At 40.5% G+C, this 23,324-nt stretch overlaps 1 protein-coding gene across 1 annotated transcript in view; it reads right to left on the bottom strand.

Annotated features, from left to right (window-relative positions):
* Positions 1 to 902: 902 nt before the first annotated feature.
* Tex11 (testis expressed 11) overlaps positions 903 to 23,324 on the bottom strand; it is a 327,793-nt gene continuing 305,371 nt past the window's right edge. The window contains exons 28-29 of the mRNA XM_038317046.1: positions 1,700 to 1,864; positions 903 to 1,058 (exon numbers count right to left, since the gene is read on the bottom strand). Of these exons, the coding sequence (XP_038172974.1) occupies positions 903 to 1,058; positions 1,700 to 1,864 (321 nt within the window). The remainder of the gene's footprint in view (positions 1,059 to 1,699; positions 1,865 to 23,324) is intronic.

The following is a 23,324-nucleotide window of genomic DNA, read 5'->3' on the forward strand; positions in this document are numbered from 1 at the left end:
AGGTAAGGGAACCAGATCACAGGAAGAATGACTGAGGGGCATGAGGATGCTGAATCTGAAGAAGAAAAAGCTGGATGACGGGGTGGTGGTGGCGGCGAGTGGGGACAATTTCTGTCTTTGATTCTCTAAAGGGCACCTGGAGCAGCAATAGCTGAGTTATTACTGGGAAATAGATTTTTGTTCAGTATAAGGAAAAGCTTTTTACCAATTAGACAAGAAAAAGAAGGGTGTGCTTGAAGAGTCACCGGATGTGACTCATTCTCCTCCCCACGCTCGGACCGGTGCTGACTGGAGCACAAGATAGGATATAATAGAGATGGGTAACAAATTCTCATGGATTTGAAAGCAAGATTTCATGACTCTGATAAATCCAAGAGCCAGTGACCACTAAGGTCACTTCCAATGACGTTTGCGGTTTTGTATTATCTTTTAGTTTGGGGAGTTTAGGCACTTTGGGCAGGAGTAGCCACTCCATTTAATTTACAAGAGCTATCTTGCTCTAGCATGGAATCTTCCAATATAACTCTTAGTAGTTAGGAACATCACTTTTCTCCTAGAAATAAGCTGATCACTGAGTGAAAGTCAAAATGTTTTTATTTGAGAAAATTTCATTTAACATAAAAATAGTGCTTAAGAGAATAAAAAGTTCAAGGGAACATATGGCAAAAACTGAACTATTCAACAGCTTATGAAGATACACCTTCAAGTTGCTCTGAGCCAGCGTGCTTATCCACCCTCTTCCAATCAGTATGATCCTTCACTGAAAGATAAACTCCCTAAAAAATAAATATCATTTTTATTTTATGTGCATGCACCATGTGCATGCCTGGTACCCTTGGGGATCAGAAGAGATCCCACAGGGATCTGGTACCATCAGATACCTGGTACCCCTGGAACTGGAGTTACATATGGTGGCGAGCTGTCATGTGGGTGCTGGGAACCGAACCTGGGTCCTGGGGAGAACCAATCAGTGCTCTTAACCGCTCAGCCATCTCTGCAGACCTTAACTCCCACCTTTTATCTAAGGCTTCCATGAGGTTGACATACAGAAGATTCACCTGAGAAAGAAGACAGAAAATAAACTTTGAGAAGAAAAAAGTAATGTAGGAAAGTTTCCCGGACCCACAGTGAAGTCTGGTCTGAGTTGCCATTTGGGGAGTACACACTGTCCTCTCTTGAGAAAGTGGAATCCGAGGGCAGCAGATCTGTTTAATTAAGAACAGACAGCTCTAGTAAGGGAAGAGGTACTCAAAACAGAAAATTTATTCTTATTTGGTAATAAGGCTTTTCCCTTCCCAAACCTACCCTGGTTAGCCAATGGTCTAGACGCTTGAAACTGAGAATAACAATCCCTGGGGAAATTCCTGTTTGAGCAGCCATTGTCTGCGCAGAGGTCAGCCCTGGCCCACACACATTGGCACTGGCAGTGATACATCTTTCCAGAGCTCACTCCTGGCAGTGTAGTCCTCCTGATCAGATTCTGTTCACCATCCCTATGTTTGCTGTTCCCCATCCTTCTCGGTGTTCACCCGAAGAAATTACTACCCTGTCTCCTACCTCATGAAATGATATGGAATCACTGAGCTCTTCAAAGATGAAGATTTCCCCCCAGTCAAGCAAGGTCTGATGTGCTTATGGGAGCCTGTCATGACTTCTGTGCCCTCTAAGTCCTCCACCTACTGCAGAATTCCCCTCCTACCTTAGCTTCATAGTTTGTTTTGAGGGAGCCAAGGTGGCCAAGGAAATCCAGTGCCAGGCCAGCCCATCTTTTTGCAGATTCATACTTATTCCTGCTGTACATCAATATTCCAGTATTCCACGACTTGATCATTAGCCAGAGAATCTCTTCTTCTGGGTAGCCCTCCTAAAATCGAAGGGAGTGAGTGTTTCGAAGTTGTCATTGTCACTACTGATTGGAACACTGTATCATGTCCCATTGTTATTAAACAGGAGGTGCTCAGCTAGCCCTAAGGAAAGACCGCTCTTGGAGAGCAGGCGAGTACCTTGAAAGCATGGCAGCTGTAGAATGTTCCACAGTGAAGTCATGTGGAGCGACACAAAAATGGAAAAAGGCAATGAGGCCCTCTACCACTGAAAGAAAAAATATCAGAGAGACTAATTCCTGCTCTTTCTGAAGCAGAAGAAAAATCTGCATCTGGCTTGACTCTTCTGTTGCTGCTGTCCTCAGCTAATTATCTTTTCAATCCCCACGTTTTCTTTTCTGACACAGTCAAGAAACTGTTTTGTTGAGTCTCTTAATTCCCTTGACCACAATGAATTTCTGTTCTTGCAAAAGAAATATTAATCTTTACTATTAAGATAATCTACTAAGCTACGAACAAAGGGCCTATTTCTAAGATGGTACTAAAGCCTTATCAGTGGTTTTTATCTCCGCTAATCACAAAATTATATTTGATTCTTCACTGTATTTTGTAATAGTGAAAAGGATTAGTATAAGAAGAAACTTGCCCTGCCTTGTAAAGGAGATGGAGAACAAAGACAGCACTCATGTTGAAGCCACATAGCAAATATGGCTCAGGCCCTGGAGGGCGAAGATGTCACAGAAGACTTGGGAAGAGGCTTCTCGAGTGGCAAGGGTGCTGTCTTGGCTTTTAGGCACTACTGTTTTGTTTAAGACAGGGACCTTGCTATGTTGCCTAGTCTGCTCTTAAACTCCTGGGTCCTGGGTTCCTGTGATTGTCCCGCCTCAGCCTGCCATGTGCTGGAACTACAGACCTATCCCATCATACCCAGCTGTCCCTCAGTTGGAGCTACAAAAGCTACCATGTATAAGTCAGTACGATAAGGAGGCTAAAAGGATGAGACAACGCTCCCATCTTAAAGGACTCACGGCAGCTTTGGGGGACAAGGCATCAGCGTAGAAAGATGACTGCATGGATCGGAGAGGACAGCTCAGTGACAGAAAGCTGGTTAAGCGTATGAGGCCCTGAATTCCACCCTTAATACCACAAGGGAAAATGGCTTCCCAGGTGTGGTTAAGGGTTTGTTGGAGTGACGTGGACATGAGGCCCAGTCCTGATACAGTGACAGAGAAGAACACTGCAGAGTTTGCTCAGACGCAGTCTAGTTTGCCGAAACATCGGCTTTGCAAATTTAGAGTTGTTTCTTTCCATTTCTATAGCAAGCTTTACATTTCTCTAATATAATTTATATCACATCATTTTGAAAAACATTACATATTTATTTCTTTAGCCTGTTGAGTTCTTTGTGGTATACAAATTTTTTTGGGGGGTTTCATTTTTGTATCATCAGAGTAGAACAGTATGCGTGGCATTCAACAGAGGCACAATACATTTGCCGAATGAATTAATGAATGAAGAAATGGTCCAATCCTCAATCAAATGTGACTTTCTCAGTGAAGCTGACTTTGATCATTTATAACTTCTTGCATAAACTTTTGTTCTTTGAAATTCTGTTCACAGCGAGACGGGGTATCTTTAATGTAAAATGTATTTTGCCTTGTGTACTCACAGCCTGGCACAGTATCTGGTGCATAGTAAGAATGTGGTTACTTTAACTACATGAATGGAAAAGAGATCAAGCAAACAAACATGATCATAAGAGAGATATGACTAAGATCTAGATCTGTAATGATTATATGTAATGCCTAAACTAGGAAGACTCATAGTGAAAGAAAGCAGACTAATGGTTGCTAGAGGCTGGAGGAAGGAGGAATTAGGAGTGTCTGCTAATGAATACAGTTTCCTTTTAGGTTGATAAAATCTTCTAGAATTAGATATTGGTGATAATAGTTGCACGATTTTAAGACTATACTAAAACTCACTAAATTCTACATTTTAAAATACTGAATTTTGTGATATATACAACACACACACACATATATATGCATGTATGTATGTATGTATGCATGCATGTATGTATGTATGTATGTAATATGTATATATATTTAGTTTTTCAAGACTGAGTTTCTTTGTATAGCCTTTGCTGCCCTGGAACTCACTGTGTAGACCAGGCTAGCCTTGAACTCACAGAGTTCTACTTGCCTCTACCTCCCAAGTGCTGGGATTAAAGGTGTGTGCTACCACTGCCTGGCATGATATATTTCTGTAAAGATTTATTTATTCATGCATTTTATGTATATGAGTGTTCTGTCTTCATGCACACCAGAAGAAGGAATCTGATCCCATTATAGATGGTTGTGAGCCACCATGTGGTTGCTGGACCGCACTCTTAACTGTTGAACTATCTCTTCAGCCCCCATTTTGTGATATATATATATATATATTTTTTTTGGTTTTTCGAGACAGGGTTTCTCTGCAGCTTTAGAGCCTGTCCTGGAGCTAGCTCTTGTAGACCAGGCTGGTCTCGAACTCACAGAGATCCGCCTGCCTCTGCCTCCCAAGTGCTGGGATTAAAGGCGTGCGCCACCACCGCCTGGCCCATTTTGTGATATATTAAATCTTGATAAAGAATAAAAATATAGATGTACAAAGAAAGAGAAGGGGATTCATAGGAAAACTGAATAACAAAGACTCAGATTCTACGCCAGTGAGTATTGCTAATGGACACTACAAGTTGTTTGGTGTGAGCAGATGATTTCAGCGCTAAAAAACAATGACATCTTGAATTTTGCATGCAAATGGATGGAAATAGAAAACACTATCCTGAGTGAGATAACCCAGACCCAAAAAAAGATGAATATGGTATGTACTCACTCATTAGTGGACTTTAGCCATAAACAAAGGACATTGAGCCTAGAGAAGCCAAATAACAAGGTGACCCCCAAAGAAAAACATATATTCCAATTTCCTCCTGGAAATTGGAAGCAAACAAGATCGCCAGGCAAAAGTTGGGAGCATGGGGGTGGGAGTAGGGGTGGGGGTGCGGATGGGGAAGGGGAAAGGGGGAGCGAGAAGGGAGAAGGGAAAGACTGGGGAGAGCTTGGGAGAGTGGGAGGGTGGAGATGGAGGAAGGGTGGATATAGGAGCAGGGAAGAAGATATCGACATTAAGGGAGCCATCTTAGGGTTGGCAAGAGACTTAGCTCCATGGGGATGTCCCCAGCTAGGTCCTTGGGCAGCAGAGGAGAGGGTGCCTGAACTGGTCCTGCCCCACTATCACACTGATGATTATCTTAAATATCACCCTAGAATCTTCATCTGGCGATGGATGGAGATAGAGACAGAGACCCTTATCAGAGCAACGGACTGAGCTCCCAAGGTCCAGTTGAAGAGCAGAAGGAGGGAGAAGATGACCAAGGAAGTCAAGACAGCGAGGGGTGCATCCACCCACTGAGACGGTGGGACAGATCTAATGGGAGCTCACCAAGGCCAGCTGGACCAGGACTGAATGAGCATGTGATCAAACCGGATTCTCTGAATGTGGCTGACAATGGGGACAGACTGAGAAGCCATCGATAATGGCACTAGGACCTGTTTCTACTGCATGTACTGGCTTTTTGGGACCCTAGTCTATTTGGATGCACACCTTCCTAGGCCTGGATGGAACAAGGAGGGCTTTGAACTTCCCACAGGACAGGGTACCCTGCCCTCTCTTAAGGAGGGGGAGTGGGGGAGCAGGAGGGGAATGGGAGGAGGGAAGGAAGTGTAAATTTTTGAATGGAAAAATAAAAAAAAAAAGAAAGGGAAACAAGTTCGCAAATGCAGGATCAAATTTCTGAGCATTTCCTCAGAATAGAGTTGGCATGAGATAGTCTAATGTGATACTTCAGTGAAATACATTCATCTGGAATTCTGCATTCAATAGGCCACTCTCTTAAAGCATTAGGACACATATTAACTCATTGCAAGCTTCACAGTAAGAAAGTTTCATAGTAAAAAATGTTGTGAGGCTGGAGAGATGGCTCAGCAGTTAAGAGTTCTAGGGGATATGACATCTCATACAGACATACATGCAGACAAAACACCAATGCATATTTAAAATATGTTGTAGCATGTAACTGTTAATACAAGGCACGTGGAACACTTACTGACACGATAAGGGCTGGAGTGTAAAGTGTTTCATGTTGTGGAATATTTGTTTAACTATGCAAAGATGTGCTGCATTTGTTTTATGTTGTGGAATGTTTGTTTAAGTACGTAAAGATGTGTTGCTGTTTTACCTTGCCTGCCTAAGGCACCTGATTGGTCTACTAAAAAGTTGAATGGTCAATGGTGAGGGAGGTATAGGTGGAACTTCCAGGCTGGGAGAGTAAGTAGGAGGTGGAATTTAGGCTTGAGGAAGAAAGAAAAGATGACAGGGAGATGCCAGGGGCCAGATAGCCAGACACAAAGGAAGCAGGAAAGTAGAACCTACAGAATGAAAGAAAGGAAAAAAGCCCCAGGAAAAACACAGATGACTAGAAACAGGTTAAGTTAAAAGAGCTAGTAGGACAAGCCTAAGCTAAGGCTGAGCATTCATAATTAGTAATAACTAATAATAAATTTCGTGTCATTATTTGGGAGCTGGTTGGTGACCCAAAGAAAATGCCAACTACAGTTTTGCATTATACACCAGAGCTTAGACTAGCAAGCTACTCTTGGGAAGTCACTGAAATGTTTTGTGTCTTAGTGACTGTCCTCTGAGCCAAGAAAGCACTATTTTAAGGAGTTCAAATACGTCCCCCTTGCAAAAGATCATCCCAGCTGATCTGGTTCAAGGTTTACAGCCTCTCATAGCTGCACAGAGTAGGTCTGAGATTTGAACCTGAGTATACAGCTGTTTAGCTGTATACAGCTCTGCAATGCTTTATGTGACCCAGGGGAGGAGTTAGAGAATATAGAGGCCATAGAAGATTAGAGCTAGGTGGGGGACCCATCTATATGGCTACAGGGAAGCTCTCATCCCTGCTTGGTAAAGCTTTTCAGGTTTGGCAGGTTGGGAGAGGTGTGCCCACACCCTTGGAAGTCAGCCCACACCTAAGCTCTGTAAAGAAGCCCAATAAATTCATTGATTACCCAGAGTGAATTGTGCTTGGGTTTGTGACTGGGACATTAGGAGGAAGGGTAGATGATGCTTTATGTCTCCTGCTGGGAAGGGATTTTTAGCAACACTTCATGAAAAGGGAAATGATGAGATGAAGAGGGGTTTTTCTTTCTCCTCTCTTTTACCTCTTCTCTTTCCCTTGCTTCTCTCTCTTTCTCTCTTGTGATGTAGCTAGACTAGCCTAAGCCTGGTGATCTTCCTGCCTCAGTCTCATGAGTGCTGGGATTATAGACATGGACCACCAGGCCCAGCTGAAACTAGTTTTATCTGGTGCTGGGGATTAAACTCAGGGCATGCTAGGAAAGCAGACTACCATTGGGTCACACCCTTATCCCAAGACTTCAGAATTATTATCTATTTGTGTGTGTATATGTGCATGGCACCCTACTTGGGTAGAGGTCAGATGATCTACAGGAGTTGCTTCTCTCCTTCTACCATGTGGGTCTTGGGAACTGAAATAGCTTGTCAGGATTAGCAGTAAGTGCCTTTACCCACTGAGCTATTTTGGCAGCCCTATATTTCTTTTCAAGATAGGGTCCTTCCTATGTAGCCTAGCCTGGCCTTGAACTCATGACCCTGAGTGCTTGGATTACAGATATGCACCACCATACTTGACTGGTTAGTTCTGTTTTATGCATGTGGGATTTAAAGGTAATTTTGGAGCTACCTTGTAGACAGCAGCAGACAATAATTAGAGCATGTCATTTCAATGAATGGAACACAGAATGCAGGGAAGAGTAGAGAATGATGGAACTGTCCATACTTGGGTGTAAGAGAAAAAAGACAAGCTTCTTGAGTTCTTTGTATATTTTGAGATCAGTCCTCTGTCCAATGTGGGGTTGGTGAAGATCTGTTCCTATTCTGTAGGCTGTTATTTTGTCTTGTTGACTATGTCCTTGCTGAACAGAAGCTTCTCAGTTTCATGAAGTCCCATTTATTAACTGTTGCTCCCAGTGTCTGTATTACTGAGGTTATACTTAGGAAGTGGTCTCCTGTGCCAATGTGTTCAAGGCTACTTCCTACCTTCTCTTCTATGAGGTTCAGTGTGGTTGGTTTTATGTTGAGGTCATTGATCCATTTAGACATGGGTTTTGTGCATGGCAATAGATACAGATCTATTTACATTCATCTAAATGTTGATATCCCGTTTTGTCAGCACCATTTGTTGAATATGCTTTCTTTTTCCATTTTATATTTTTTTGCTTTTTCTCAAAAATTAGGTGTTCATAGGTGTGTGGCTTGATATCCAGGTCTTCGATTCAATTCCATTGGTCCTCCTGTCTGTTTTTATGCCAATACCAGGCTGTTTTCAGTACTGTAGCTTTGGAGTAGAGTTTAAAGTCAGGTACTGTGATGCCTCCAGAAGTTCTTTTGTTGTACAGGATTGTTTTGGCTATTCTGGGTTTTTGTTTTTCCATACTAGGTGGGCACTCTATTAACTGGTAAATTCCTAACCCCACATAACAGTTTTAAGATTCATTCATTCTATAGCATGTATCAGTATGCCATTCTTTCTCTTGGTCAAATAATACTCCATTATATGGAAATATCACAACACATATTTACTAATCATTTGATAAGACATTTGAGTTATATGCCTTTTTCCTGTATGAATGAATCTGCTTTGAGTATTTGTGTATGAGTTCCTATTTGTATACTGTTGTAGGAGGCTGCTTGTTTCTGGCTGCTTAGCCCTGAAATAACCACACAGAAACTGTATTAATTAAATCACTGCTTGGCCTATTAGCTCTAGCTTCTTATTGGCTAGCTGTTACATCTTAATTTAACCCATTTCTATTAATCTGTGTGTCACCACGTGGCTGTGGCTTACCTGCAAGGTTCCTGCTTGTCTGTTCCCAGCAATGACTACATGGCGTCTCTACACTCTGCCTTCCTTCTCCCAGCATTCAGTTTAGTTTTCCCAGCCTTGCTCTACTCTTTTGCCCTATCACAGACCAAGACAATTTCTTTATTAACCAATGGTATTCATAGCATACAGAGGGGAACCCCACATTATCTCCCCTTTTCTGTTTAAATAAAAAGTAAGGTTTTAACTTTAACACATAAAAATTACATATAACAAAATGGGTATCAAGCAAGAATTACATAGTCTCACATCCAGTATACATGTGTTTATTTCTCTTGGGTATATACAAAGGGATGGAATTTCTGGGTCATATGGAAAATATATTAACCTTTGGAGGCACTTTCAGGCTATTCTTCTTCCTTCTTCCTTCTTTTACCTTGTTGGGAATCTCAGGACCTTACACATTCAAGGCATGCACTGATCACCCTTCAGCTGATTTTCAAAGCTTCTGCACCATTTTGCTTTGTAATCACAGGCTTTGTTGAGAGCACTAATTATTTGCCAATAGTTGTTTTTTCTGTCTTTTTGAGTACAGTCATCTTGTTGGATGTAAAAGTGACAGATCACTTTATTTTTGTATTTGTATATCTGTGATAACTAATTATACTGAACATCTTTTCATTTGTTTGCTGGTCTTCTCTGGAAAAACAGCAACTTCCATTCTTCCCCCACTGGAAAAATGTGGCTGTCCTTATGGAGTTTTAAGATTTTTTTATATATTCCAAATGCAAATCTCTTTTCTCCAACATTTACTCCCATGCTTTCAGCTATTTTTTTAAATTTCCTTAGTGGTGTCTTTTATAGGAAAATGTTTAAATTTGTCTCAAAATGAATTATTTATTTTTATTTCATTTCATGATAGGGGATCTAAAAATCCATTTCCCAATACAAGATCACAAAAGATTTAGAATTCTTTTTAGAGAAACTAAACCAGATGTGCTGGTACATTCTGGCAATCATAGCAACTGGGACATAGATGCAGGAAGATTAGGCATTCAAGATTATTCTCAGCTATACAATGAGTTTGAGGACAGCTACATGAAACCCTGTCTTAAAAAAAGAGCAAAACAAAACAAAATTTTTGAGCTGGCAATGAATATGAATAAATGAAATAGTAAGCTACTTGTATGGAATTTCTGTGAGGTTGAACAACTGCCAAGATGGGTAGCAAAATCACATAGAATAACAAGTAACAATGAAATTATCAAGGAGGGAAAATCAGCCTAGGAATTCCAGCCCATGACAGCACTGGCTAATTAACAAATAGAATTAACAAACATAATTAGTTTCCTTTGGATTGAGATAGATAGGGTCTCTTTATGTATTTCAAGCTCTCTGGAACTCAAAATATAGCCAGGCTCATCTCAAATTGATAGTCTTCTTGCCGCAGCCTCTCAAGTGCTAGTGTTATAGATGTGTGCCACTATGCCTGGCTCTTAGACATAGATTTTAAGTGAAAAGAAACAGCAGGGGGTATTATGTTAACAGAACACAGCAGGGAGAGGAAGACGTGATGGTTGATAAACAAGACAATGTTGATTATTGTATGGGCAAGGGAACATCTTGTTTTTCATTTGGATGAGGCTCAGGATAAGGATTTGGGAAAAAACAAAAGCTACTAGAGACTTAGGGGGAAGAAAGTGATATATAAAGGTTGTGCTTTGGGAAGATATACTTGATAGGGACACATAGGAAAAACAAAAGAAGAAAAAGACAAAGAGAAACTAAGAATCAAACTACAGAAACAGAGGAAACAAACTTTCGAAATCTGACTCAAAAGATGCCTTTGTAGAAACCTCAATTCCAAAGCTAGAAAAATAGGAGGATAGGAAGAAATAAGATTTAGATGATTGGAAACCCAAGGACCATTGTGTTGTTAAAAAAGAATTCTAGTTTTAATTCTTGGCTTTTCCATTACATATTTGCATGCCTTATATAAGATATTTAACCTTTCAATGCCTCAATTGACAAAATAATGAATTCAACTTAGTATAGCTATGCACACCTATAATCCCAGCACTCAGGGAGCTGATGCAGGATGATCGTGAGCTTAACACCAAATTGAAATACATACTGAGACTCTATACAAAAAATTAGAGAGATATTTAATTTGGTAACCCCAAAGACTATTAATTCTCCAGGTCATAGAATGAAAATTTATGTTTTTTAGATCCCAATGGTGTTACCTAAACTAGTAGATGATCATAAGAGAGAAGACAATATTGCTAAGTTTCTCAGATGCTAATGTGCATTAAGAAATATTCTTAAAATTTAGATTTTCGCTTCTCCAAGCCTACATCCATCTCCTAGGGACTCAGACTCTTGGTGAAAACCCAGAGGCTCCTAATAATTTCCTGCCACCCCCTTTATTTTTTTCCTTCTAGTACATCTATTCCTTTGTGACTTCTGCCTTCTGCCAACCCACAGAATCTCTCTCTAACAGGGATCCACAGTGGCTGTGCTAGACTGAGACTCAGGGACTCCACAGCTAGCACATTTGACTAAGACCCAGAGTGGGCAATAGCAACTAAAGTACGGAACACCCACTCAATGATGAAATGAGATACACACACCAAGAAGCACATCAAATGTTGTAACTCCAGATGTCTAGATCCAAGTACAAAACCATAAACAAGAAAATATGCCTCCTCCAGGATGCCAAACAAAAGCCTCAGAGATAAGCCTCACCAATAGATTAAAAAAAAACATGGAAGAGAGAATTTCAGGTCTTGAATACAGGTAGAAGAAATGGATAGTTCAGTCAAAGAAAATGTTAAATATAAAAAATCCAAGTACAAGGCATCCAGGAAATCTGGGTCATTATGAAATGACCAAGCTTTTTAATAATAAAGAACAAGAAAAAAAGCCCAAGCGAGGGGCACAGAAAATATTTTTAACAAAATCATAGAAAAAACATTTCCAAAACCTAAGGAAAGAGATTCATATCAAGGTTCAAAGGGCATCCAGAACACCAAATAGATGAAAAGAAACTCCTCATGATACATAACAATCAAAATACTAAATGTATAGAACACAGAACAGATATTAAAAGTCACAAGGGAAAAAGACCAACTTACATATAAAGGGGAGGCCAATTAAAATAACACATGATTTTTCAGTGAAGACCCTGAAAACCAGAAGGGCTATGATGGATATTTTTCCAGCTCTGAGAGATCATAGATTCCAGCCCAGAATACTATACTGAGCAAAACTATCAATCACAATTAACAGAGAATGAAAAACATCCCATGGTTAAAACAAATTTAAGCAGTTTCTGTCTACCAATCCAGATCTACAGAAATCATTAGAATGAAACCTTAAATTTGAAGAGAAGGTTAACTACACCCAAGAGGACATTAGAAATAAATAATCCCAGCACAGTTAATCAAAAGATGGCAAGAAACCTACACCAAAATAATAGGACTCAATAAATACTGTCCATTAAGAACTCTCAATATTACTAATATCAATTCCCCAATAAAAAGACAGACTGGATTAAAAATAGAATCCAGGCCTGAGGCAATGACCTCCACAGGAGCAGGTACAAGGGAGCCACCCGTGAGAGAACAGGCCTGAGCCAGAGACCTCTGCAGGACTGGGCCCAAGCCAGGAAAATCTACAGGAACAAGCCTGAGCCAGCCACCTTCGCTGGAGCAGGCCCAAGCCAGCAATTTCTGCTGAAGAGGGCCTGAACCAGCGACCTCTGCAGGAGCAGGCCTGATGTAGGTGTGTCTTCTATCTATCTGATGATTTCATTGGATAGTTAATAAAGAAACTGCCTGGCCCATCTGATAGACCAGCCCTTAGGTGGGTGGAGTAGACAGAACAGGAAGAAGGAAGTGAGGTAGATGGCTCAGTCAGATTCCACGCCTCTCTTAAGTTAGGCAGACCGCCGTGCCTCTCCTCAGAGAGAAGCCAGACGCGATGAAGCCAACCACCAGGTCAGATGTGCTGAATCTTTCTGGGTAAGATACCGTTCATGGTGTTACACAGATTATTCGATATGGGTTAGTCAAGATGTGAGTAAGAGGCTGAAAATAATGGGCCAGGCAGTATTTAAAAGAATACAATTTGTGTGTTGTTATTTCGGGTGTAAAGCTAAGCATGTGGGAGTAGGGCGGCCGGGAATCCGGCCCACAGCTCCTCACTTCACAGGCCCAAGGCATCGACCTTAGCAGAAGCAGCCCCAAGCAAGCAACCTCTGTGGGAGCAGGCCCAAATGATCCCTGGTATTGCAGAACGACCCCTGGGAGTCCTGAGAGACTTCCAGGAACACTGAGTGACCTCTAGGGTGACTGGAACCATGGTCCTGACTGCACCACGAGGAGCAACCATCTGAGCCTTGGATCCATTGGCATCTTGGATCCATTGGGAAGATTGATCACCAGAGATACAGGCCCAACTACACCAATCAGAGGAAACAATGGGTAGACAAGGTAAGAACACACTCAGCACCACAAAAGAGTAATAACACACCAATAAAAACCAGTGGTCCTACAACAGCAAGACTTGAACAACCAAATATAAATGATGAAGAAGAAAATGACCTAAAATATAACTTTAGGAGAATATTTGAGGCCCTTAAAGAGGAAATGAAAAATTCCCTCAAAGAAATGGAGGAAAAGACAAACAAAAAATGGAAGAAATCAACAAATACCTTAAAGAAAACCAAGAAAAAGCAATCAAAGAGATGAAAGAAATGATCTAAGATTGGCAGAATACGACTGAGTCAGCAACCTGGGTCAGAGCAGACCCTAGTCAGCGAACGCCACCAGAAAAAGTACAGGGGAGCAACTAACTGCTGAGTGAGTGAGCTAGAGCCAGAGCCAGAGCCAGAGACCACTGAGAGTCCAGATCTGGGACCTTCAAGGAAGTAAACCTAAGCCAGGACCCCTGTGGGTCTGGGTGTGAGGTGTGAGTCTAGAACCTCTGAGGAACTAGGACTGAGCCGGGACCTCTGTGGGGTCTGGGACATCAAATGGAATAGGCAGGAACCAGAAACATCTGTGGGTCCAAGCATGAGTCTGGGACCTCTGAGGGAGTAAGACAGAGCCAGGTCCTTCGCGGGTCTGGGCACACCCAAGCCTGGGAACTCTGAGGGAGTAGATCAGAGCCAGGATCCTTTACAGGACCAAACACAAGCCAGGGACCTCCGCAGGACCAGATCCAGACCAGGGACATTTACAGAAACAGGTCTGAGCTGACAACCTAGGCTAGAGCAGGCCTGAGACAGCAAACTCCAAGGGAGTGGAACAAAGCCCAGGAGCACTGAGTGACCTCCAGGAACACAAAGGGACCAAAGGGATAACTAGAACCGTGGCACTGACTGTACCACAAGGAACACCCATCTGAGCCTTGGATTCACTGGCACCTAGAAGATTAATCAACAGAATCTCAGACAGCCCCAACCACACCTACTAGAGGAAAAGATGAGTAGAAAAGGTAAGATCACACACTACACCATGAAGAGCAACATGACAACAGTAAAACCTAAAGACCCTACAGCAGCAAGACTTGAACAACCAAATATAGATGAAGCAGAAGAAAATGACCTAAAATAACTTCAGGAGAATATTTGAAACTCTTAAAGAGGAAATGAGAAATTCCCTCAAAGAAATAGAGGAAAAAACAAAAAATTGGAAGACATCAGCAAATCCCTTAAAGAAAACCAAGAAAAAGCAATCAAACATATGAAAGAAACTATTCAAGACTTGAAAACTGAAATAGAGACAATAAAGAAAACATAAGCCAAGGGAATTATAGTAACAGAAATATGAGAAAACAATCAGGAACCACAAATGCAAGAATGAACAGCAGAATATAAGAGATGGAACAGAGAATCTTAAGCACTGAAGATACAATAGAGGATATAGACTTATCAGTCAAAGAAAACATTAACAAAGCTTAACCCAAAATATCCAGGAAATATGGGACACCATGAAAAAGCCAAACCTAAGAATAATAGGTATCGAAGAAAGGAGAAGAAGTTCAACTCAAAAGCACAGAAAATATATTTAACAAAATCATAGAAGAAAACTTTCCCAACCTAAAGAAATATATGCATATAAGGATACAAGAAGCTTACAGAACACCAAATAGACTGGATCAAAAACAAAATCCCCTTGCCAAATAATAATCAAAACACTAAACATACAGAATAAAAAAGACTATTAAGAACTGCAAAGGAAAAATGCCAAGTAATATACAAAGGCAGACCTATCAGAATTACACCTGACTTCTCAATGGAAACAATGAAAGCCAGAAGATCCTGGTCAAGCATTATGCTGACAATAAGAGACCACAGATGCTAGCCCAGACTACTATACCTAGCAAAACTTTCAGTCACCATAGATGGACAAAGTAAAATATTCCATGACAGAATCAGATTTAACTAATACCCAGTCACAAACCCAGCCCTACACAAAGGACTAGAAGGAAAACTCCAACACAAGGAAGTCAGCTATATCCACAAAACCACAGACAATAGATGATCTCACAGCAGCAAATCCCAAAGAAGTGAAAAACACGTATGATAACATCACCAACAATGAAAACTAAAATAACAGGAGCTAGCAATCACTGGTCATTAATATCCATTAATATAAATGGACTCAACTCACCTATAAAAAGACACAGGCTAACAGATTGGATATAAAAACAGAATCCATCCTTCTGCTGCATACAAGAAACATACCTCAACTTCAAAGACAGACAACTTTTCAGAGTAAAGGGTTGGGCAAAAAATTTTCCAATCAAATGGACCTAAGAAACAAGTGGGTATAGCTATCCTAATATCTATCAAAATAGACTTCAAACTAAAATCAATCAAAAGAGACAAAGAAGGACGTTTCATATTAGTCACAGGAAAAATTTATCAAGAGGAAATCTCAATACTGAACATCTATGCCCCAAATACAAGGGTACCCTCATATGTAAAAGAAACACTTCTAAAGCTTTAATCACACATTAAACATCACACACTAATAGTGGAGACTTCAACACCCCATTCTCACCACTGGACAGGTCTGTCAGACAGAAAATTAACAGAGAAATAAGGGAACTAACAGATGTTATAACTCAAATGAACTTAACAAACATCTATAGAACGTTCTATTCAAACATAAAAGAATATACCTTCTTCTCAGCACCTCATGGAATCTTCTCAAAAATTGACCACATACTTGGTAACAAAGCAAACCTCAACAGATGCAAAAAACTGGAATAACCCCATGTATCTTATCAGATCACCATGGCTTAAAACTAGAATTCAACAGCAACACTAATTCCAGAAAGTCCACAAACACATGGAAATTAAACAATGCTCACCTGAATCATCAATGAGTTAAAGAAGAAATAAAGAGAGAAATTAAAAAGTTCCTAAAATTCAATGAAAATGACCACACAACCTACTCAAATTTATAGGACACAATGAAAGCAGTGTTAAGAGGAAAGTTCATAGTGCTAAATGCCTACATAAAAAAGCTGGAAAAATCCCACACTAGTGAGTTAACAGAACATTTGAAAACTCTAGAACCAAAAGAAGCAAACTCACTCAAGAGAACTAGATGGCAGGAAATAATCAAAATGAGAGCTGAATTCAACAAAATCGGAACAAAGAAAACAATGCAAAGAATCAATGAGACAAAGAGTTGGTTCTTTGAGAAAATCAACAAAATAGACAAATCTTTATCCGAAATAACCAAAAGGCAGAAAGAGAATATCCAAATTAACAAAATCAGAAACAAAAAGGGGTACAAAACAACAGACATGAAGGAAATCCAGAGAGTCATTAGGTCATCTTTCCAAAACCTGTACCCCATAAAATTGGAAAACCTAAAGGAAATGGACAATTTTCTGGATAAATATCTCCTGGGTAAATTGGGAGCATGGGGAGCATGGGGACCATGGGAGAGGGTAAAAAGGAAGGGGAGCATAGAAAAATGCATAACTCAATAAAATTCAAGAAAAAAAGAAAAAAAAAAGAAACAGGACCTCACGAAGCTAAAAGCTTCTGTACAGCAAAGGACATCACCATTCTAGCAATCAGAAGTCTACAGAATGGGAAAAACTTTATCAATTATATAAATGACAGAGAGTTAGTATCCAGAATATATAAAGAATATGTGTGTTTCATTCAGAATATCCAGAGATCAGGTGGCTAGTATAGCCCCAGAGGAGAAGGGAATCTTCTAAGGGAAGGAAAAGAAAACATAGCATTATAAAGAGATAAAGCAGACTAGAAGTATTAAATGAGGCAGGGAACTGGAAAGCAGGGTAAAAGGAAGAAATATGGGGAGGGAAACTAACACTAAAGGCCTTTTTGAAAAGTATAAGGAAATCTATTACTATAGTCGTTTCCTAAAATGTATACATATATAAAGGAATTTAAACAGAGTAGACAAGGTCTCAACTTATGCCACTAATTAAAACCTTCAGTGCTAGGAATGGGTTACATGTTGTTGATTCATTGGCCAAAGAGGTCTTGTAGACCTCTACAAACACCACAAGCTATTGCCAAGGCTACCGGCTACTTCTCCACAATCTGAAGACACCATTAATTTATGTCACTGAATGTAAGAGAAATCAAACTGGTGTTCAATTAGAGGCTTTACTCCTACTGACCAATATTCATATGCTGGGAGGTGCTCTGCAAGCTACTGAAGGAGGGAAGCTATTATCAGTGTCACCCACGTACAAAGCCTTTGGCCTACCACATTCACCTGCCTGCACCATATACAGGTGAAATAGCACAGGTGTGACGGAAGTAGCCAATTACTTTTTGATTGAATTTATAGGCCACTCCATGAGATGGAATCCACACCTCACATTAAAGTGACCAACCTCAGACTAGATAGGTCACAGGTTCTAGGGGAAAACTTACTGTTGTAGGATTCCTGGGTTTTCTTTTGCTTTACATATCCCCAGACTAGATACTAGAGATCAAAATCAGATGCAAACAAAACATTATGTTCTCTCTAGTAAAGAGACCCACAGTAACAAGGAGTCCTCTGCCTCAAGCATCAACAGAAGCCAAGTGGAAAAAATATGTTTAAGTGTGTGTGTATGTGTAACACTTGTACGCATGTGTGTGAGCGCTGGTGTGAGGCTTCTATTTGCAAGCACCAGGGTCAAGCTTCCTCCCCTGCACTGTGGTGCTAGAAAAAGCTAAAACAGAAGGTTAAATGAGATGCAAGGTCTCAACATGACATAAAATGTCTATATTTCAGTAAAAAAAATTCACTAAGAACTCAGAATATCTTCCACTGAACAACAAAAAAGACAACCACTTAATATTTCTGAGATGACCAAAATGTTACAATATGTGCTAAAGATTTTTTTCCTTTGGCTTTAAAACATAGTAGTAAACTACAGCACAGTTTACTACCTGAGCACTATTAAGTGTACAGTTCACATTCACATTGCTGGGCTATTATCACCACTACCCCCACTGCTTCAACCTTAAAAACTCAAATTCCCTGGGCCCTGTCCCTAGCAACCACCACCACTCTATTTTTCATATTTATCAATTTTACCACTCTTGGTACTTCATGTAAGTGGAGTCATAAAGATTTATCCTATTGTGACACATAACAACTTGATGAACCTCCAGAGAATTATGATGAGTAGAAAAAGCCAATTTCAGAAGGTTATATATTATACTATTCTAAAGGTTAGTGTGTGTGTGTGTGTGTGTGTGTGTGTGTGTGTGTGTATGACTCCATTTAGATAACAGTCTTGGAATGACAAAGTTATAGAATATAGAAACTGGCAATCTGCTAGTAGTTGGTTATTTTTAAAGCTGGGACTGAGAGAAGTGGGAGGCATAAAAGGGCAACAAGAAGGGTATCTGTGCTGATGGAGATGTTCTCTGTGTTGCTTGAAATAATGCCAACATTTTGGTTGTGATTTTGGTTTTTCTTTCTTAGGTTTTGAGGCAGGTATATATGTAGCACAGATTGGACTCAAACGCTCTATGTAGTAGAGTATGGCCTTCAGCTCCTAACTTTCATGCCTCCATGTCCTGTGTGCTGGCATTATGAGTATGTGTCACCATACCTGGCTTTTGATAATGATGTTGTGTTGTTATTTTGTAAGGTATTATCATTTGGGGAAAGCTGTGTCAAGAGTATACAAGATTGCTATGTTATTTCTTAAGTATAATTATTTCAAAATAAAAAATTTAGTTAAGAAGGAGTCTAAACAACCTGATTCTTTAAAAAGAATCTAGATTATAAACCTATTATTAGAGTACATAGGAACGCCTACTTATCATGTGATCCCCTCCCCACTGGGCTTTTTCATTGCCACTAGCTCTGAATAGAAACCCAAGCTTCTCATATGACCCGAGATTTCCTAGCAAAACTGGTAAAGATGTATGTTCTTGTGGAATGAGTCCAGTAATTAAAGGCAATTGACTGAATGTTTATATACCTCCCGAGTCACATGTTAAAGTCCTAACCTTCAAAGTGCCAATATTAAGAGTTTGGTTCATAAGAAGTGATTAGATAATAATGGCAGTCTTCAGAAATAGGGTTAGTGCAAGTCTAAAAGATCCTAGAGTGATACCTTGTCCTTTTTGCCATCTGAGGTTACAGTAAGAAATGATCTCATCAATGAGGCAGCAGGCTCTTACAGAGACTGAATTAGGCCTTAATCTCAGGGACTTCTCAGCCCCTAAAGTTGAGGAAAGTAAATTTCTATTTAAAAATATTTCTTTATTATTAATACATATGTATATACACACACATATACATATGTGTGTGTGAGTGTGTGCACATGTGCACTGAGATGGGGCACATGTATACCACAGCATGCATATGGAGGTAAGAGGACAACTCTCAGGAATGGGCTCTCTTCTTCTATCATAAGTTCTCAGCATCAAACTCAGGTCGTCATGTTTATGTGGCAAGAACTTTTACTCATCGAGTCATCTTGCTAGCCTAAATTATAATGTACCCAGTCTATGATATTTCACTATACCAGTACAAACTAAGACATAGCATCCAAAGACCTGGGTTCTAGTTCTGACTCCCATTCGTTAACTATAAATGATTTTTATCTGAATTAGTGCCTTGATTTTTTTAATTTAAAAAATGTCTTCAATTGTAAACCCAAGCTAAATAGTAGTGGTACGGTCTATAGAATCACTGTGGGGGAATCATGAGATAATGGATCTAAAAGTAAAACATGGCCAGGCAGTGGTGGCGCATGCCTTTAATCCCAGCACTTGGGAGGTAGAGGCAGGCGGATCTCAGTGAGTCTGAGGTCAGTCAGGTCTACCAAGGAAGTTCCACGATAGCCAGGACTGTTACATGGAGAAATTCTATCCTGAAAAACCAAAAAAAAAAAAAAAAAAAAAAAAAAAAGCAAACTGTAGAGGTCTGAGGATTCCTGCAGAGGGGTGCGGGCTCCTTCAGATTGTGCTGGCAGGTTAGCTGTGTGATATTCCATCCCGCCCTGCCCCCACCTTGGCCCTTTTGTCCGGGCAGCGTCCCTGGGCTGCCTGGAATCCCTGATCCTGTACCCTGGAGTTCCATCTGGACTGGCTTGTCTTTGTTTCTCACGTCCCTGCCTCTCCCGAGCCTTCCCTAGTGTTTTCAGGTGTCCTGCTCCTGTACTACCCAAAGGGGTCAGACTCTGGCCTCCAGGCAGGTCTGAGGATTCCTGCGGAGGGGTGCGGGCTCCTTCAGATTGTGCTGTCAGGTTCGCTGTGTGATATTCCATCCCGCCCTGCCCTCACCTTGGCCCTTTTGTCTGGGCGGCATCCCTGGGCTGCCTGGAATCCCTGATCCTGTGCCCTGCAATTCCATCTGGACTGGTGAGTGAGTGCGAACCCTGGGCAACCTGCCCTGGGAGAGAGCACAGACCCCCTCCTCCCAGTTCCCTCTGCAGGCTTGTCTTTGTTTCTCATGACCCTGCCTCTCCCAAGCCTTCCCTAGTGTTTTCAGGTGTCCTGCTCCTGTACTAAGGCCATCCACCCAAAGGGGTCAGACTCTGGCCTCCAGGCAGGTCTAAGGATTCCTGCAAGGGAGTGCGGGCTTCTTCAGATTGCGGGCTTCCTCTGGCACTGGGGAGATCCAACCAGATTCAGTCACAGCAAAGATTGGTCTAGGACACCAAGCGCCTCCCGGCTCCATTTGAAGGAAGAGATGGGCAGGCGCCAATGCAAGAACTCCTCCAACAACATGAAAGGCAACATGACATGACCAGAATCCAGACATCCCTAAACAACAAGAATTGAACACCCTACCCCAGAAGATATAGAAGAAACCGACCTTAAACAGTACTTTATGAAAATAACAGAGGACCCTAAACAGGAGTTAAAAAACTGCCATAAAGAAATGGAGATGACAAACAAAAAAGTAGACGAAATAAATAAATCTCTCAAAGATACAAGAAAAACAAGAAAAACAAGAAAAACAAGAAAAAGCAATCAAACAGGTAAGGGAAACAGTACAAGACCTGATAAATGAAATGGAGGTAATGAAGAAAACACAATCTGACGGAAGACTGGAAATGGAAACTCTGAGTAAACGAACAGAAACTTCAGAGACAAGTATTTCCAACCGAATACAAGAGATGGAAGAAAGAATCTCGGACTCTGAAGATACTATAGAGGAAATAAATTCACAGATTAAAGAACTAAACAAATCTAACAAATTCTTAACACAAAACATCCAGGAAATCTGGGACACCATGAAAAGACCAAACCTAAGAATAATTGGGGTAGAAGAAGGAGAAGAATTACAACTCAAAGGCCCAGAAAACATATTCAACAAAATTATAGAAGAAAACTTCCCCAACCTAAAGAAGGATGTTCCTATGAAGGTACAAGAAGCCTACAGAACACCAAATAGACTGGATCAAAAGAAAGCATCCCCACGCCATATAATAATCAAAACACAAACATACAGAATAAAGAACAGATATTAAGAGCTGCAAAGGAAAAAGGTTCAAGTAACATATAAAGGGAAACCTATCAGAATTACACCTGATTCTCAATGGAAACCATGAAAGCCAGAAGAGCTTGGATAGATGTGCTACAGACACTAAGGGAACATGGATGCAAGCCTAGACTACTTATACCCAGCAAAGCTTGCATTCACCATTGATGGAGAAAACAAGATATTCCAGGACAAAAACAGATTTAAACAATACGCAGCCACAAATCCAGCCTTGCAGAAAGTAATAGAAGGAAAATCACAAACCAAGGAGTCCAACAACGCCCACAATAACTCAGGCATCTAGCGACCCTTCACCAGCACAACTAGAAGAAGGGAAACACACAAACTCTACTACTAAAATGACTGAAGTTAACAACCACTGGTCATTAATACACTTAATATCAATGGACTCAATTCACCTATAAAAAGGCACAGGCTAAGAGACTGGATACGAAAACAGAATCCAACATTTTGCTGTTTACAAGAAACACACCTCAACCACAAAGACAGACACCTACTCAGAGTAAAGGGTTGGGAAAAGGTTTATCAAGCAAATGGCCCTAAGAAACAAGCGGGTGAGGGCCATACTAATTTCCAACAAAGTTGACTTCAAACTAAAATCAATCAGAAGAGATGGAAAGGGACACTTTATACTCATAACAGGAAAAATCCTTCAGAATGAAGTCTCAATCCTGAATATCTATGCCCCTAATATAAAAGCTCCCACTTATGTAAAAGAAACACTTCTAGAACTCAAGGCAGCCATCAAACCACACACACTAATAGTTGGAGACTTCAACACTCCTCTCTCACCAATGGACAGGTCAATCAGACAGAAACCTAACAGAGAATTGAAAGACTTAATGGAGGTAATGAACCAAATGGACTTAACAGACATCTATAGAACATTCCACCCAAATAGGAAAGAATATACCTTCTTCTCTGCGGCTCATGGAACCTTTTCGAAAATTGACCATATACTTGGTAACAAAGCAAACTTCCACAGTTACAAAAATATTAGTAACCACCTGTGTCTTATCGGATCACCATGGATTAAAATTAGAATTCAACAACAATGCTACCCCCCAAAAGGCCCACAAACTCATGGAAACTGAACAGTCAACTACTGACCCACACCTGGGTCAAGGAAGAAATAAAGAAAGAAATTAAAGTCTTTCTTGAATTTAATGAAAACAAAGACACAACATACTCAAACCTATGGGACACAATGAAAGCAGTGCTAAGAGGAAAGTTCATAGCACTAAGTGCCCACTTAAAGAAAACGGAGAAAGCACTCATTGGTGACTTAACAGCACACCTGAAAGCTCTGGAAAAAAAAAGAAGCAGACTCACCTAGGAGAAGTAGAAGACTGGAAATAATCAAACTGAGGGCAGAAATCAAACAAATAGAAACACAGAAAACAATCCAAAGAATCAATGAAACAAGAAGCTGGTTCTTGGAGAAAATCAACAAGATTGACAAACCCTTAGCCAACTAATCAAACGGCAGAGGGAGAACACGCAAATTAATAAGATCAGAAATGAAAA

This window comes from Arvicola amphibius, chromosome X (assembly GCF_903992535.2).
Source record: "Arvicola amphibius chromosome X, mArvAmp1.2, whole genome shotgun sequence".
Classification (NCBI taxonomy): domain Eukaryota; kingdom Metazoa; phylum Chordata; class Mammalia; order Rodentia; family Cricetidae; genus Arvicola; species Arvicola amphibius.